Below are 17371 nucleotides of genomic sequence, written 5' to 3'. Positions count from 1 at the left end.
ATTTTCTGTTCCCATGTTGAATTGCATTCATAGTGCTGGTGATTTTAATCCTAACAGGATTATCAGGAGGATCAATGTTAATTTAATTGAAGTCTGCTCTTCAGCGTTCAGAGAGCCGCTGTGACCCATTTCCTTTGGGGTGGAACTCCCCAGTAACCGGCACCCATCCCCACTGTCTTTGACGCTGTTTAACAGTCTGTAATTCACACGCTGACGCTAACGTGGCGGTGGGAGGCAGCCCGTCTCTTGATGCGGGCGCGGCGAGGTCGTTTGTGATCAGACTGGCAGTGGCACAGGGGACCCAGGAGGAGCCACAGATACAGAACCACACACACCCAGCAGGAGGACAGCTTGACCCAGAATGTGGAGTAACTCCCATGGGTGAAGGTGGTCTCCAGCACAGCAGTCTCATAACTGGAGGAGACAGAACAGTATTATCAAAATTGTGATTTGAGCCCTCTTTACTTTCATGTACATTTGTGTGTGTGCTACACGTTTGGTAACACAATTGATATTAGCAACTCCAGATATTAGCTAAATCTGAAAAAAGCCCTTCTTTTAGATATGTTATCAAAAAACAAAAAAATAAAAGAGAAAATATTCAGCTCAATATTTCTCAATAGATCTCTAGAACAGCTCAGATGACTTCTTTAACAACTGACCTGAACCAATTAGTGAGGGTCATCATTACGTAGAGGGAAGCCACAAAGAAAACAAAATGGAAGAAAAAGTAGCTGTAGGCGACGCGATGGGACTCACTGTGGATGACTTTCTGACAGCCTTTGTTCTCGTCAATGACAAACTCTTCCTCTGACGGGACAGAAACAAAGTTGTTAATACCGTCTGTCTCATACACTATTGTGTTTAATGACATTAATATGTGTGTGAAATATATGGATATTGGAACTTGTGATATTCTTCTCACCATCTTTGGCCTCTGGGCAGCAAAAGCAACAGGAGGCTTTCTGTTCAGGACATATAGTGGGAGACATTGTCAGAGACATTCATTCAAATATTTAAGTACAACATTTCCGTAATTTTAATAGTTTACGTTACCAAAAAATGAAAATTCTGTCATCATTTATTCACCCTCGTGTAGTTCCAAACCTGTATGACTTTCTTCTGTGTAACACAAAAAAAGATATTTTGAAAAATGTTGGTAGCCAAACAGTTTCCGTTACCATTGCCTTCCATTATATGGACAAAAAATACAGTTGAAGTCAAAGGGAAAACGGAAACTTTGGTTTGCAACATTCTTCAAAATATATTCTTTTGTTTGTTCTGCAGAAAAACGAAAGTCATACAAGTTTGGAATGATAGAATTTCAGTTTTTTGGGGGGTTAACTATCCCTTCAAGAGTTAAAGAAGTCAAGTCACTAATATTTTTCTGAGAAAGACACATACCTGGAACTCATAGCGGTAAACTTTTATCATCCAGAAAGGTCCAAAGACCTCAGCTAAGTATGAAGCCTCATTGCTGAGAGAGAAAATCGGCAGTTAGCCTTTCTATTAATATCCCAATATTAATACCTCTTTACTCTTTGTACTTTTTTACTCACCATGCGAAGAGAACACAGCAGTACATGATTGCAGCCCCAATAATGGCCACTGCATTGCCTTCATTCTGAATCTCATCCCTGCTGACTTTGGGGTAGCACACCGTCATGTTGACCCCCTGATACTCCACTGAAAGAACACACAAAAGCTGGTGTTATTCATCACACATTTATTTTGTCCTAATGTGAATTAAATTCCTGATTTGTTTTCCTACAAACTCATCGTTCAGGGTTTCAGAATCATGCCCTGTAAGTTCCTGTTGCATTAAAGGAATAGTTCACCCCAAAATTAAAATTGTATTATTTACTCACCCTCATGTTGTTCCAAATCTGTAAGCAAAGCTTTTCTTTCCAGAAATCTCATTCATCTCTGTCGTATGTTAAGCATGCACCATTCATCACCTTCTCTGAAATTCACCACTAATGGATGAAATGATGTGAGGTGAGATGACGAACCAAGAAGAGTTTTGTGGGCTCCACTGATGACTTTGTTAATGACTATGTGATTACAGGCAGTTTGATTAATTTTGCTGAGGGATAAATCTATTCGATTACTCCGGTCGAGGTTTGCACGCACCACTGCATGGAGGCTGCACTGTGACCTTCAAATATCAGATCAGTCTGTGATCTGCATTGCGCTCTAGAAAGCATTTTAGTGTTTCATAAAGAGTGGAAATAATTTAAAAAGGTCACCAATCACTCTACAAATGCCTGTCATCATTACTGTGACTGGATGGTTAGTTACTTGGCTTTATGTTGACAGGTAGAGACAGGCTCACACATGTTGGATCCAGGGTTAGTTTCTTCCAGAACAATCAGGGAACTGGCTTTCCTACCTGCCTGTCAACGTATGTATTAGCATACCTCTGCGCACCCGGTTCGCGCAGACAGAATACGCCATCAGTGCGTTCACGCACGCTGTGCAGACAAAGCGAGAATGGCAGACAAACATCAACAACCCGATCTTCCTTCCTGGTATTGTAGTACTTTTAAAGCTTTCTCACCGGTGAATGACACATGATGAAGCCCAATTCATGTCCTCGCGCATATATTTTGCATGTCTCGCTTAGTTAACACACCCGATTCAGATAACCAATTCATTAGAAGAGAGCTACATGCATGAACTGTGTTCCGATCGGTATGATCCCTACACAGTGTTCATTGCTCCTTACTCCCTGAGCAGGGGAAATCTGTTGAAGTTTATTTAACTTCGGAACATGGGCTGGAATTGGGAACCACTGATGTAGCCTATTGTAGTAATGTTGTCTCTGGTATTCTGGTCTGTGAGTGAGCGTATATGCGTTCAGGGGGCGTGGCTTTGGACTGCGATGGCAGGAAAGTGGGAAGTTCGCTTTCAGTGCTATCAGGCTAAAGTTAGCATTTTCCAAGATCTCCTACTGCACCTTTAAGTGTTTAATGATCTTGCAAATAGGTAACGGTGTCATTAAAGTGTTACTCGACGCATCAGCAATGTTGTGATCTGTTTTATTTAATAATTGTTTTTATACTTTTGCAGAATTTATTCATATTTTGAAATATTACATTTTTTTATAATTTCAGTTTTCATTCTAATTCAGGTTTTAGTAGTTTTGTTATGTGCTTTTTTAATTTTAATGTTATTTTGTATTTCTATTTAGCTTTATTTTTACTTCAGTTTTATTGTAGTAATTTTAGTAGGACTTAAAATATACTTTCAATTAGTTCACAATTCAATTCACAATTCAGTTTTCGCTCATCTGCTCAGATGATGTCTTGTAAGGACAGCGATTGGTTCTTGACTCAGACCTTCCCAGAGGTGATTGGTCGAATGATGAATACGCTGCTCGTGACCTCTACAGTAAGCTTTTCCCCAATCAATGAGACAACGACGATTAAATAATTTGCATTTATGGTGAGACAGAAAACGTTAAATAAAAATATGAATATACATAGCCTATTTTACATCGACATGATTTATTTGTTGAATGACTGTTTCTTTATTTAGTTAAAAATTAACGTAAAAGCATCTCGGTCTAGCTCTGGAGGTGTGTTCTATGTAAATATGCGCCCAGTGATTGGTCAAATCATTACGCTCAGGTGTTAGCGTCAGTCTGTCATTGTCCTTAACAGCAGGTTTATGGATTCAAGCATTTACAAAATGTTTCTTTTTCCGTAAAGTTTATACTGACCTGATACCACGGAGAACCCAAACAACTTGCCCAAAACATCCTTTCATAATTAAAGGTATGCTATGCTTTAATTTATTAGTTATTATCCACCTATGTGCACATAATATGATTTCCATAAAAAAACAACACCAATAAGCCAGAGCACCATATTTTTTAGATACGTTTAGGCTATAAGACAAGACACCACAGGGTACAAATTAACTAACAGATGTCACCATGCATGCTCCTTTTGATTAATCACTGCACATTCAGAAAATGGTTTTGTATTACAAGAATTCTGAAAAGTTATAGGCTATTTAAATATTGTTGATACATTTTGTTGATATATTAGTCAAAGGTTTTTAAAGGGGGATCTCTTTTCATCACTCCTTAAATCAGAAAACTTTCAACAACCATAAAAACAAATCATTTTAGGGAAAAACATGTTACATAAATCAGGAAAATTATATTTAAACAAACATAAGTGCTTTTGAAGTGACTCATTTTGAGAAAATGGCCTTTAAAGATGTATTATAATTCAAATCTACTGACGCAAGTAGTGTATTTTGGATGTTTTCTTTATACTAGTCTGAAAGAAGACATGTTATGAGAGCAAAATAGCCCAAAATCTTAAAATTTACCAGTGCATGGAAAAATAATGTTTTTTCCTGTAGTATCTTGCCTTAAGACCTGACACTGTTATGCATATGACAAGCAGTCTTTCCGACTTACCCTTCTCTGGTGGGCGGCTGGATAGAGCAGAGAAGGTCAGGTACATGACATAGCAGCAAATAATGGAAGCCTGCAGGAGTCCTGAGCGGGGCTGCTCTGAGAAGGACAGCAAAACAAATTGTCAGCTTAAATGACTAGTCATGCTTGATTTAGATACATTTCATGGTTTAATTGTTGCAAGAGTATTCCCACAAAACCTGTATCGTTTCTTGATTTGTTTATATCAAAACTACTGCTATAATCTACTATACTATTGTGTCAGTGAGAGAACAGACACAGATCACTAACTTTGCTGCACACAGGGAGTGACCGCAATAAAGGACATGATGGTGCAGAGGGCCAGGTTAGTCCATAGCAGGGCTTTATTCAGGTGGCATCCCGCTGGGTGAGTGTAGTATTTGTACATAAAAGTGAAGGCCATGGTGGCGACGGTGTAGAAAAAGAGGGTAGCACACATGACTGCCACGTACCACCTCTTATTCTCAGCTGCACCGGTTAACCTGGGAATGAGAGACGGGGTGAGATCAGTGATGCCTCACATCTAAATTGAAAAGAGAATTCACAATTCCATTGTGTTAAGATGACTTTCTGCTTCAAAATGGCTTGAGGTATACTCCACAAACATCTGGGGAAAGCTGGATGTCAGAGGAGATTGAATATTTGCATGCGTGTTTGTATGCATGTGTATATGAATAAGTGAGAGACCAGAGCGAGAAACAGGAAGGACAGAGATTATCTAAAACTCTAAAACTGTGAAGGGAGATATTTTATCATTCCAGAGCGACATGTGACTCGGACATGAACCAGATGTGGTTCTTCATAGTCTGGTAATGGGTGCTTTCCTACAGTAGTTGTTGTGGGTTATTGCAGGTTTGTGTTAGGAGGTCGTACCTACAGTACTGTCTGTGTGAACCTAGTTTCTTCACTCACCAGTTTTTATTCCATGTATGAGCGAAAGCAGTGATGAGAATGAGTTGAATGAGGATAAAAGCAAAGCCTCCCACTACTCCAACATAATGCCAGGCTACATGAAGAGAGGAGAAAAGAGAACATTTCAATTAAAGTAAGACTCATGGAACGATGGTCTTAATTCTGAATCTTGAGCAGAACAAAGTCATACGTAAAATAATTTGTCTGTAAAATGTCACACTGAATTCAACCTTTTACGCACAGTTTTTGAACGATTTTAAGAGAAATGTGTTCAGGTTGTCTTTCATAAATGAGGCCCACTGAGTGAATCCCCACTTTGTGTGCTAATGGAAAATGTTCAGTGTGTCTATAGTGCTACCTGGTGGATTTAAATAATAAGTGCAATTCACATTATCCAGACTGGCCAGAGCCATCAGCCTCTATAATCCCATTAAGCACATAATCACTTTAGATACAGACTAGTATTCACTACAATCTCCATGTTTTGATCGATATACTTCCTTTCCCATATCAGTATGGATGCACAATATATTGGTATCGTATTGGTTATTTTCCAATTTTAGAGATTAATTTATAGTTATCAATTTTGAATATTTAATTGCGCATTCTCATTTCCCATATTTTTACAGTTAGACCATCATGTAACACTCATTTAAAGTTAATCTTTAAAACTACTTTAATTACACAGTTAAATTCAATATTTAGCAAAACTCAAAATGAATATCTATCTTTCATACTGTACATTATAATGTTGAGATGTCTAACTTCACTTGTTTCAAATGATTTATTTTAGTTTTAGCGTTATTATTAGTAGTATTATAAATTATTTAGACAAAGCAGAATTCTGATTAATCATGACTTGATTATAGAATTGGCCATAACAAGCACTACCGTTCAAAAGTTTGGGGTCGGTAAGATTTTGTTAATGTGTTTGAAATTAGTCTCTTATTAAAAAGAAAAATACAGTAAAATTGTGAACTGTTATTTAAACGACTGTTTTCTATTTTTACATATTTTAAAATGTAATTTATTCTTGTGAAAGCTGAATTGTGAGCAGTCATTACTTCAGTCTACAGTGTCACATGGTCTTTCAGAAATCTGCAGATATGGCATACAAGAAACATTTCTTATTATTATCAATGTTGAAAACAGTTGTGCTTAATATTTGTGACCCTGGCTGTGAAAACTACATGAAATCATCCTTCATAAGGTAAAGAACATTCTGTGAAAATGTAACCTTGATAACTTTAATATTAACTGAGTAAGATTGAAATCATAATGAAATTAATGGTTAAAATCAAACTTTGATGCTTATTATCTCATAATTAGATTTTGAGACTTTAGCCTGGATTGCACAGACAGGGTCACATTTTCCCAGAACTTTGATATATTTTATTTTGAGGATACTTTGGTGAATAGAACAGCATTTATTTGAAATGGAAATCTGTAATTTTATAAATGTGTTTGCTCACTTTTGATCAAAATAATGTGTTCTTGTGTCAAAAAAAATACTGACCCCACACTTTTGAACCATAGTGTTATTATTGGATTTATTAGTATCAATCCGATCTTGCAAATTTTGATATCGGTGCATGCCTACATATTATTTATCAGAAATATAAGCCTTCAGAGATGATCAGCTCACCATGCAAAAAAGATTCTGTGGGAATAAAGAAGGCAGCAGCAATCATTCCAAGCATGGTGATGAACTTCAGAAACCAGAACCTACGTGAAGATGAGGAGAATAAGTGTTGTGTTAGTTTATAAGTAACTCAATAAACCTTCCTCATAAGAACTTTCCTCAGCAACTTCATAGAAGAAGCTTTAACAATCTAAAGAAGAAGTGCACCCTTTTCCACTATAGGGAATCTTTTTGTGCAATGGAAAGGTTCCATGGATGTTAAAGGTTCTTTATGGAACCATAGATGCCTTTATTTTAAAGAGTGTAGGGAATAATGACACTGACCCGTTATGAATGAGGGCTCGGAAATCCTGACTAGACTTCACATCAATGAGGAAGATGGCCATCATCAAGTAGAAACAAGCTGTGCCGAAACACACCCTGTAGACGGCAGAGTAGCCCACCAGCATCTGACAGTCTCCTCCACCATGAGCCTCATCACACACCATGTTAAAGAAAGGCACCTGAGGATGAATGACATCTGTTATTGCGTGCCACAGCGTTTCTGTCGGGCACAGACTGCTGGCATGTGTAGCTGCTGTGTGTCCTGCCAAGCAGATTAGCCAAGATTTGATTGGCTGAGACTACAAATGAAGCAGAGTTTGGGGTGTTTACATAAAACTATAGGTTAGAACCACTGGAGCCAGTGCAACTTGTAGACAACTTACATTCTCCCTCACTGCCTCTGACACGGTCTTAGACAGCATGAGGCATGAGACAGTGCAGGCCAGGATGTGGAATAGCGTGTACATGACCCGCGTGGTGGTTGATGATTTGACGGGCGGACAGAAGGAGCAGCACAGGGAACACGGTGCCGGGCCACAGCAGCAGCATATCTGATGGAAAGAAAAGCAGACCGGTCAGGGTTTGGGATTAATCGAGATCACTCAAAGCATCTGGATTTTTCTGATGGATGAGGTCCAAGCATCTTTTATCCTCAGCTAAACCCAGAAGCATAGATTGGGCTGAAACTCGGTTCCCACTGACTTTACAGATTAACAATCTTTTATGAGCATATACAGGATTTGGAATGATAACGGCACGTGTTATAGTGAAAAATCTTTCAGAAATGTTTAACACTGTGCTTCAATCCAATATCCTGTTGCAGTCATTCACAATTTGAAATGCAGGGAAAGGCCATCAAAATATATAGTCAGTCTCAATTGAAATTTCGAGTTATGTAAATGTCTAACCCATTTGCAATTGACCTTATGTTGTGTTCCAGTCATTTTGGCCTGGAGGATTTTCTTTTTCCTGAAAATACTAGTTAGTGTTATTACATTGGACTAAAACTTAAGACTTTTTTTTTTTCTATTAGCACAGATTTTGTATTTGTCTTCAGAACTAATTGATTATAGGCATCAGTGATCTGAGCTTATGCACCTCAGTTTTTGAGTGAACTTGGCCAAAATTGTACACAATGTTCACTCAAAAACTGAGGTGCAGATTAATAAGATTTGGTGATAATATAGCGTAGTGAGAGATTTACAAGCAATTTTTTAAAAGGCCGGCCATGTTTGACCAGGAACATCAAATTAGGTGATGCATTTTTCTTTTAACACAGCACAGTATATTGGTACCAGCTGGAAGATTTGATTTTTTCCTTTATAGAAATTGCTTTATAAAAATTGCACAAAAGTTGAAAGGTTTTATCAGTGAATCTCACATCTCAAAGAAAAAACAAACAAACTTAACAATGTGTTTATTATACAAACAAATAAATCATCTACCCTTAAGTAATTTCCTTATTAACTAAACGAAATAGGGCTACCCCTATTTTATCATTCATTTTATAAATGTTCATTTACATTAAAAAAAACATGTCTAATAGTTCACTGATGGTGCATCACTGTGTTGTACTTAAAATTCACTTGAGACAAGCTGTCTAATTACTATATAACTCAAACTGCTCTTAATAATTCAGTGGCAATATTCCTACAGCCAGTGAAGGAGGATGAAAACACACAGATTCTTAAAGCTCATAATGATAGAATGAGTCATCCATCCTCTTAATTTCATTTGACAGAACGCACTTTCCATGATGCCTGTGCGTTTTACCTTCGCATACCTGCGCATACCAAACAACAATAACAACAACTGACCAAATGACTTTAACAGTGCAATAAAAATAGTAGTCATATAAAATAGTAGTGGAATTAAAGTTTAAAAGTGGATTGTTCTATTCTGGTGATTAAGCACAGCCGCTGAGTTATTAAAATGAAAATGCACTAATGCGAGGTTAAATAGTTGATACAATAGAAAAAGAAATGAGCTGAGGACTAAGAGCATTATGCCAGAGCATTATGACAACCTGTAAACACACTGTGTCACTTCACAAGCTTTTCAGTTTTATTTTTTTCAGTAATCCAACTTGTTTTCTAAAGCCACAGCCAAAACATCTGATAATCCAGTGATTGAAAATGTTCTAGTTGTAAGATAAGTGACATTAGAAACAGGCAGGTTCCTTATGTCTATCATTCATCATAAATTTTCTACAAAGGCAGATTAGATTCTTATAAGAGAAGCTTGAATAAAGCTGTGTGTGTGTGTGTGTGTGTGTGTGTGTGTGTGTGTGTTTCAGTGATCAGAGATCTCTGACAAAAAAGAATAATCATCTGAAAAACCTGATGTCATTCTCACATGATCTCCATCTCCATCTCTCTCTCACCTGATAAGCCACCATGTTCAGGAAATAGTTGTAGACACCGCTGTGGTGTAAAGCTTGAGAAGTCGACATGGCTTCTTATTTCTCAAGGACGATTAGTCATTAAAACAAGACCTCCAGAAAAAAATCTAGTAAATATAATAAATAAAAAAGCGTATGCTATAGCCAGTCAGGGTCAGGACACTAGGAGCTCCTCAGCTTTACAGGAAAGAGTCCTCAGCTAGTTTCTCCTGCAGGTGTAGTTCCACAAATCCCCAAATGCACACCCTCATGTTGCTCTCGTGGGAACATCCGAACAGTCTTCCCATATCCTATACGAGCAGCCTGGTGGCATCGAATGGTGCCAGGAGAGTGTGTGAGCAAGGGTGGATGCCCAGTTGCCTTCCCTCCGGCCGCCTGTACTCACCCAGTGAGATTAGGCAACAAGAGCAGCGGGAGGAGGGGGCAGGTTCCATGTGTTGGCCCATCTGTCCCTCCCTTCCCCCTCGCTCCAGTGCACCAGCTCCAGAGCACCGTCACACGCACAATAGGATTGCTCCAGGGTCCTAATCGCTTTAGGGCAAAATAATTACTTGCGATTTTGTGACTGCTTTCTCAAAGTAGACATACCTTTGGATCCCCCCCCCCTAGCAAGTGACACCTTAGCAACTGCTCACTAGTCTGACTTTAAAGAGGCCTCATATGTAATCTGGTCATTATGCTTTGACCCAGAAACAGAGGAATGCGAATGAAGCGGGTGTTTGGAGGAATGCACAGGTCCAGTTCTGCATTTTTGTTTTGCATACATTGACCACAGCCTAGTGTAAAATGGGGGTGCAATTCAGCAAACTTCACATACTAAATCTTCACAATTATTTCAGCTGTTATGAAGTGGATAAGAATCATATGTGTGGATAAGCATCATATATGTAACAGTGTGTCATGTCATGTGTTATGAGTTGTTAGCGTGCAGAGCGTCCGGTAGCTCTATATTTAGGTCAGTGTGTATGTGTGAGGATGTGTGCTGGGATTATCCTGGAGTTTTTAGTCCTCGTCTCAGCCTGGGTGACCTTCTCTCTCCAGTAGAGTGACACACTAATCCAGACAACAAGGGTCTGGCAAACACAGGCCCACTTGAATCACTAGCCTTCAGCATCATGTACAGATTTGACATCGTACATGACTGTTGTGATGTTGATTCAGAAATCACACTTGAAATCACTCAAATGTAGAAATTGTTGCCATTTAACTCACCCTGTCATTACAAACCTGTATGACTTTCATATTTCTTTTGTGGAACCCAAAAGTATATATTCTAAAGAAAGTTGTGGTCTAAACAACACTGGACTACACTGACTTTCATTTCATTTTATTTTTCACAGTATCTTCTGGTTACATTTTTTAAGGTGATGCCGTTACAGTGTAATTACACAATTAAGTACTGAGTAACACTAATTAAATGTATTTACAGCCCTTACTTTATATTGAGTGTCCTTAACTATATCCTTACATTTAAATTAATAATTTGATACAATGCGCTTATTGTGTACATACATGCTTTTACATTGTACTTATTTGAAAACACTGTCCTGCAATTACATCTGTAATTAATTTCTGTAGTTACATCTATAATTACACTGTTGACCCTAACCAAACCACCAAACCTGCCCCTAACTTACTTTTAACTTACATATTTTTTTCTCAGCAAATATTTATATCTTATTTTTTGTGACTAATTAGATTAATTAATGAGCAAATCATGTAATTATTTAGATAACAAGAATAAGCCCTAATTGTTATTCAATATATTACAATACAACATATCCACTCCCTGGAAAATGAATTGAAAATCATTATTAAGCATGATTTACAATTACTTTAATCTACAATGTTATTTTAAACACTTTTGGAGATTTGTAACATTTAAAATGTAACCCTGAAAAGTTATAACTGAAGCTGAAATGAGGAAACAAACCTCATTGGCTTTCACATCAAGCGTGCATGTTTGATTTTCTGTTTACCATATTTAATGTACGAAAGATAAAATGAAAAAGGCAAAAATGTAACTAGTACTTTTCAAGTTGAAATAAAATTGTAAAATAAAAAAATAAAAATTTAATTGTTTTTCAGAAATGTAATCAAGTAAAAGTACAAGTAGTCAGTGTAAATTGTACTTGAATGAAGTACAAATCCCCAAAAATAATACTCAAGTACAGTAATTAAGTTAAATTACTCAAGAATTTTATACCCCTGGGTTTAGGGTTAGTTCTTTGTAACTATGCACAATTTACTGTTATAATACAGTATATAATTATAGTAAATATATGAAACATAATATGTGACCCTGGACCACAAAACCAGTCATAAGGGTTAATTTTCTGAAATTGAGATTTATACATCATCTAAAAGCTGAATAAATAAGCTGTCCGTTGATATATGGTTTGTTAGGATAGGACAATATCTGGCCGAGAGACAACTATTTGAAAATCTGGAATCTGAGGGTGCAAAAAAAAGTTGTGCCTTTAAAGTTGTCCAAATGAAGTTCTTAGCAATGCATATTACTAATCAAAAATTAAGTTTTAGTATATTTACAGTAGGAAATTTACAGAATATTTTCATGGAACATGATCTTTACTTAATATCCTAATGATTTTTGGCATTAAAGAAAAATCAATAATTTTGACCCACACAATGTATTTTTGGCTATTGCTACAAATATACCCATGATACTTATGACTGGTTTTGTGCTCCAGGGTCACAAACTACGTCACGTTAAAATAAAGTATTACCTTTCTTTTTTTGTGCTCTGCAGATGAAAGAAAGTCATACAGGTCTGGAATTACATGATGGATTTCTATTTTTTGGGTGAACTATCCCTTTCTGCTGCCATTTACAAGGAAAGCATTCTTAAATGTAAAATTGAAAACGTTTTTCTTGATTTATACAACATTAGGAAGATCAGGCCCTTTCTTTCAGAACATGCAACACAACTCCTTGTTCAAGCTCTTGTTCTATCCAGGCTGAACTATTGCAATGCTCTCTTGGCAGGTCTTCCAGCCACTTCTATCAATCCTTTACAATTAATCCAGAATGCGGCAGCAAGATTAATCTTTAATGAGCCAAAAAGAATGCACATCACACCTCTGTTTATCAATTTGCACTGGCTACCAGTAGCTGCTCGCATACAAAACCATCTTCAAGAAACGACTAAAAACACATCTGTTCCATCTTTATTTGACCCTCTAACTCTAGCACTCACTATTCTAATTCTATTCTTAAAAAAATAAATAAAAAAATCACTTGTCCCTTTTAGACTTGCACTCTATTAATTTGCTTGTTTTCTTAAAAAAAAAAAAAACTAACACTTGCTTTCTAATCTTTTTGTATTCTATCTGTTTTCTTTTCATTTATTATACAGTTAACAAAAGCAAAAAAGACCTCTAACACTAGCTTGCTCTATTCGTTTTCTATTCTGTTTTCTTTTTATTTATTATATAATTAAAAAAACCCTTGCTACGTGTACTGCGTTAAGCTAACTGAGACTTGTTATAGCACTTGCACATCATTGCTCTTTTGTTGATTTTGATTGCTTCCATTGTCCTCATTTGTAACTAGCTTTGGATAAAAGCGTCTGCTAAATTATTAAATGTAAATGTATATATATCTTCAAATGGCAAAACTGTCAACCCAACAGGGAATATTCTCAGAACTTCAGCTTTCAGAACTTTCTGGCAAGGTTTTCCTAGAGTTCTTCCAGTCATATTAATAGAATGTTTGTTCCAAGTTATCTAGCCTTTTATAGCGCTCTCAGAAATGTTCTTTATACACTGTTCATGGATTTTTTTTTTCTTTCTCCTGGAGCATTTTAGTTTTATCCTTGACATGTTATAGCTCCAAAGTACATATGGCGCTCAAGCACGAGGCACTGAAAAAGATGCAAGACTCAACGCAACTGTCAAAGATGTCCATCTAGTGCATTTTTTACCTAGAAAATCTAAAAAGCAGCGTAGTGAAACACACACACACAAATGTTGAATGTGACAGTCTAATCCTCTAATAGGTCAACTAATGCTCTGTAGGTCTGGTGCAGTTATTTGACCCATTTGTTAATGTCCCTGAAAATCCAGCATGGACGTGAATAGCGGGATGTGATTGTAAAGCAGAACTGCATGTGAACAGAAGCTTTTCAAGTGACTGTTTGAGTGTATTGTTGTTTAAATACTTCTCTCAGTACAGACTCTGTGTACTATTTCAGTCTGGAAAGACATTTTCAGAGTATTGACAGTTCCATAGAGTCATGTGGCCAAAACCTTGCTGGACATATCATTACATAACACTGTTCGTGGGATGCAGCTATCAGAGTGGCAGCACATTAAAGCACGGCCATTGTGTTTCTCTCTTAAGAAGAGGAAAAGTCTATGAAATAGGTTAAGAGAGGAATAAATGTGTCTGTTTTTGTAACTAACATTCTGCTTTATGAATCAGTGTTATTTGTTCTGTAACTAGGTGCATACAAATGTGTTACTAGGAACTGAGAGTTTAATTTAGCAACTTTAATCCTTGTTTAGCTAAATCACACAGACATTAACTTTTCTAAACCAATTAGAGTCTTTTAAAGTATACAAAGTGTATACTCAATGAACCTCTAATCTCTCTCGCAGAGTGAAACACCCAGAATGACTGGAGGTCTTTTCACTCAATAATTGGGGGCCTTGAGTGAGAGAGGGACACTAGCACACTGTTCGAACAAAAGCATGACTGACAACATACAATGCAAATCACTCAGCCAGGCCCATGAGAAACATTTGATCTATGTTATTTCATGGGATTTAGAATAAGTGATGGGAAACATTCATCCACAGACACACACACACACACACACACACACACACACACACACAATCTGGCCTTTACAAGAATGAAATGTTTAAATTCATGCAATTACCAATAAATAGGGTAGTAGCTGCTTGTGTTATTATATCAAATGCTTATGTTAAATGTTGTCACTATGTTAACTTTTAGCATTTTATAAAAAGAGAAACATATTTCATCACATCTGATTCAAAACATCATCTGATGTAAACGTGAAAACCATAAGGAGATAAACAGGTTACTCTAAATAAATAAATGCTTTACAAAAATTATTGTAGAAAACATAATACATAAAAAAACAGCAAAATAAATGTACAGAACAAATATGTTCAGTAATAATAATAATATTCAGCTTAAAGGAATGGATTGTTAATTCCCTTCCAAATTCTGTCATCATAGAAACATCATAGGGTTTCTATGGGTCGTAAAAAGACTTCATTCACCCTTCCACAAATTAAGGCCTTAAAAAGGTCTTAAATTGGAGCAGAAAGCCATTAATTCTTTTGGTCACAGAGTCACAACATTAAATGTTCCTTTCACAGCACAAATTAATATCTTCCTCAGTTTTTCGGTCTTGTTTTCCAATACAAATATCTAAAAATTATTCTTATATGAAGATAAATTTACTTGACATGTTTTCTTTCCTGAGACATTTAACAAAATTGAGTTTATACTTTTAAACAAGAAAAAAATATCCATCAATGAGGTATGACAACTTGTTTTCCCCTTTGAATTCAGTGTATTTTTCTGACCCCATTGGCAGATATTTGTTCTCGTTTTAATCAAACCACAGTTTCTCAGAAAATGTTGCATCTCAGTGTATTTTGATTGAAGAATCTTTAGACATTCGCAATGGAAAACAAGACAAAAATACTGAGCAAAAACATTGCTTTTAGCAGTGTGATCAGAATGTACTTTAAAAAAGTTTTTTTCCATATCCTAGTGATTTTTTTTTTTTTTATTAAAAAAAATTATGGAGATCTGTTGAAGGCTGTATTTTCAAACTTTGAAGTGTTGCTAATAGAACCCATTGTCAGCTCTTTAGACATTTACATTTGCAGAATTTTATCATATTGTGTTCCCTTGAATTTTCTCTACATGCCCTCTTCATCTACTGACTAATGTAACAGCAACGGCTCAATCCCATCCTTCACTGAAGCGTGCTGCCCTACTAAATTAAAAATCGAGCTACATTTTAGGTCGGTCTCTAAATGCTAAAGCTCACACAGTGCTATCATCACATGCAGTAAAGCTTACTTGGGCCTAGCAACAGCGACAACACATCACTTCCCCAGATCCGGCTGTCAGAGGAAATCTCCAAGTCCAGTGGCTGTCAGAGATCAATCGTACAGTAGAATAAACAGATTGGTAATGATGGGGAAAGGCTTCCTATCAAACCTTTGTAGCGTCCCTCAAAGATGGTAAACAGATTCTGGTGAGAAGAGCAGGTGCTGCACTTCAGGTGTGCTCTGAAAAGGCTTTCTTTTTTTGTTAAGCTGATTATGAGTTGAGGAGGAGGTAGAAAACCCATCGAGGAAGAGAAAGGCACGTAGTAACAGACTAACAGTGTAGTAGTGTTTGTCATCGGTAAACTATTAAGGGATCAAAATAGTTACGAGAAAGCTTTTGATTAGAGATAGAACCCGTTTGAACCCATAAACAACATCTGTTTGCCTAAAAGTGAGGCTGTGTAATTTTGCATTTTTTTTATTTTTTATTATTAAATGAAAAACATTGTCACAACTTCATCCTTATGACTGTAATAAAATCAACAATTCACACATTAAATTTTTATTTTTTTTAAATGTACATTTCTCTGAAACGCTCTAAAAAATATTCATATGCCTGCATATAAATCAGAATAATTTTAACTTTCAGATGAATCTCTTTTACTGGGATTCTGCTTTGTCTGTCACTGGTTATTCAATTAATCAAATAACATTTTAAATAGAATAGTTAATTTAGTATTTTACATTAATGACACTTTAAAAATATGAAAATATTAATAAGAATGATATTAAAATATTTTAATATTTTACATTTTGTGCTATAACATCTAAATTAGGAAGTATTCACATTGGCTGATGCATCATATTGCACATGCTTTGTATCTAAATATGTTATAGCTTAAAAGTAAATTTTATATGTTGTTATAACTATTACTATTATTATTAAAGGGGTCATATGATGTTGCTAAAAAGAACATTATTTGGTGTATTTGGTGTAATGAAATGTGTTTATGCGGTTTAAAGTAAAAAAAACACATTATTTTCCACATACTGTACATTATTGTTTCTCCTCTATGCCCCGCCTTTCTGAAACGCGTCAATTTTTACAAAGCTCATCGGTCTGAAAAAGCGAGGTGTGCTGTGATTGGCCAGCTATCCAGTGCGTTGTGATTGGCTGAATACCTCAAGCGTGAGACGGAAATGTTACGCCCCTTACCATACTGTGATGCCGTGTCCCGGCCGGAGCGACGAGTCAAAAACATTAAAACCCACTTCAAAAATGAGGCATTTGTTGCATCCAGTGGGGACATAATTACTGATTATAATGACATAAACTGCATCGCGCCGTGTAAACATAAAACCCTGTCTGCATCCTCTCGCTCTCTCTCGGACGCACTCGGTCTCTCTCGCGCACTGTCTGTCCCTCTCGCGCACATTTTCGGTCTCTCTCGCGCATCTCGCTCTCTCTCGGACACACTCGGCCTCTCTCGCGAACTGTCGCTCTCTCTCTCTCCGCGTTCGCTTCACTTTTGTCCAGCCCGGCGCCTCATAGGTGAAAGCCGATCCGGCGATCCACAGCA

General features: G+C 36.7%; 2 protein-coding genes across 4 annotated transcripts in view; one reads left to right on the top strand and one right to left on the bottom strand.

Annotated features, from left to right (window-relative positions):
- Window positions 1-80: 80 nt before the first annotated feature.
- Window positions 81-16051, bottom strand: LOC107701272 (serine incorporator 4-like). Of its 3 annotated transcripts, none has more exons than XM_016503240.1 (12): window positions 15820-16051; window positions 7715-7882; window positions 7332-7510; window positions 7011-7090; window positions 5366-5459; window positions 4724-4935; window positions 4436-4531; window positions 1560-1686; window positions 1405-1477; window positions 926-965; window positions 760-810; window positions 81-414 (listed from the first exon to the last, which is right to left on the bottom strand). In XM_016503240.1, exons 2-12 carry the CDS (start codon window positions 7796-7798, stop codon window positions 101-103), a joined length of 1350 nt encoding a protein of 449 aa, XP_016358726.1. In that variant the 5' UTR covers window positions 7799-7882; window positions 15820-16051; the 3' UTR covers window positions 81-100. The 3 variants fall into 3 exon arrangements, with proteins under 3 accessions (XP_016358726.1, XP_016358724.1, XP_016358725.1); XM_016503238.1 differs by lacking the exon at window positions 15820-16051 and adding an exon at window positions 9715-10106; XM_016503239.1 differs by lacking the exon at window positions 15820-16051 and adding an exon at window positions 9715-10104 and having other exon boundaries at window positions 124-414; window positions 663-810.
- Window positions 3656-17371, top strand: part of LOC107701274 (huntingtin-interacting protein K) — a 16301-nt gene continuing 2585 nt past the window's right edge. Inside the window, exon 1 of the mRNA XM_016503243.1 lies at window positions 3656-3779. The gene's annotated coding sequence lies outside the window, so the exon portion shown is untranslated. The remainder of the gene's footprint in view (window positions 3780-17371) is intronic.

The sequence above is a fragment of the Sinocyclocheilus anshuiensis genome, unplaced genomic scaffold (genome assembly GCF_001515605.1).
Source record: "Sinocyclocheilus anshuiensis isolate Anshui unplaced genomic scaffold, SAMN03320099.WGS_v1.1 scaffold1946, whole genome shotgun sequence".
In the NCBI taxonomy this organism is placed as follows: Eukaryota; Metazoa; Chordata; class Actinopteri; order Cypriniformes; family Cyprinidae; genus Sinocyclocheilus; species Sinocyclocheilus anshuiensis.
This window is presented reverse-complemented; position numbering and strand designations above follow the sequence as displayed.

Bases quoted from the DNA above. Each gene is read 5' to 3' on its own strand.
- LOC107701272 (XM_016503238.1), bottom strand. From the start codon at position 9,783: ATGTCGACTTCTCAAGCTTTACACCACAGCGGTGTCTACAACTATTTC. The intron at 5,460-7,010 runs GTGAGCTGATCA...CTCTTCATGTAG, and splicing joins CACAGAATCTTTTTTGCATG to CCTGGCATTATGTTGGAGTA. The intron at 966-1,404 runs GTATGTGTCTTT...TGTCCTGAACAG, and splicing joins TTTACCGCTATGAGTTCCAG to AAAGCCTCCTGTTGCTTTTG.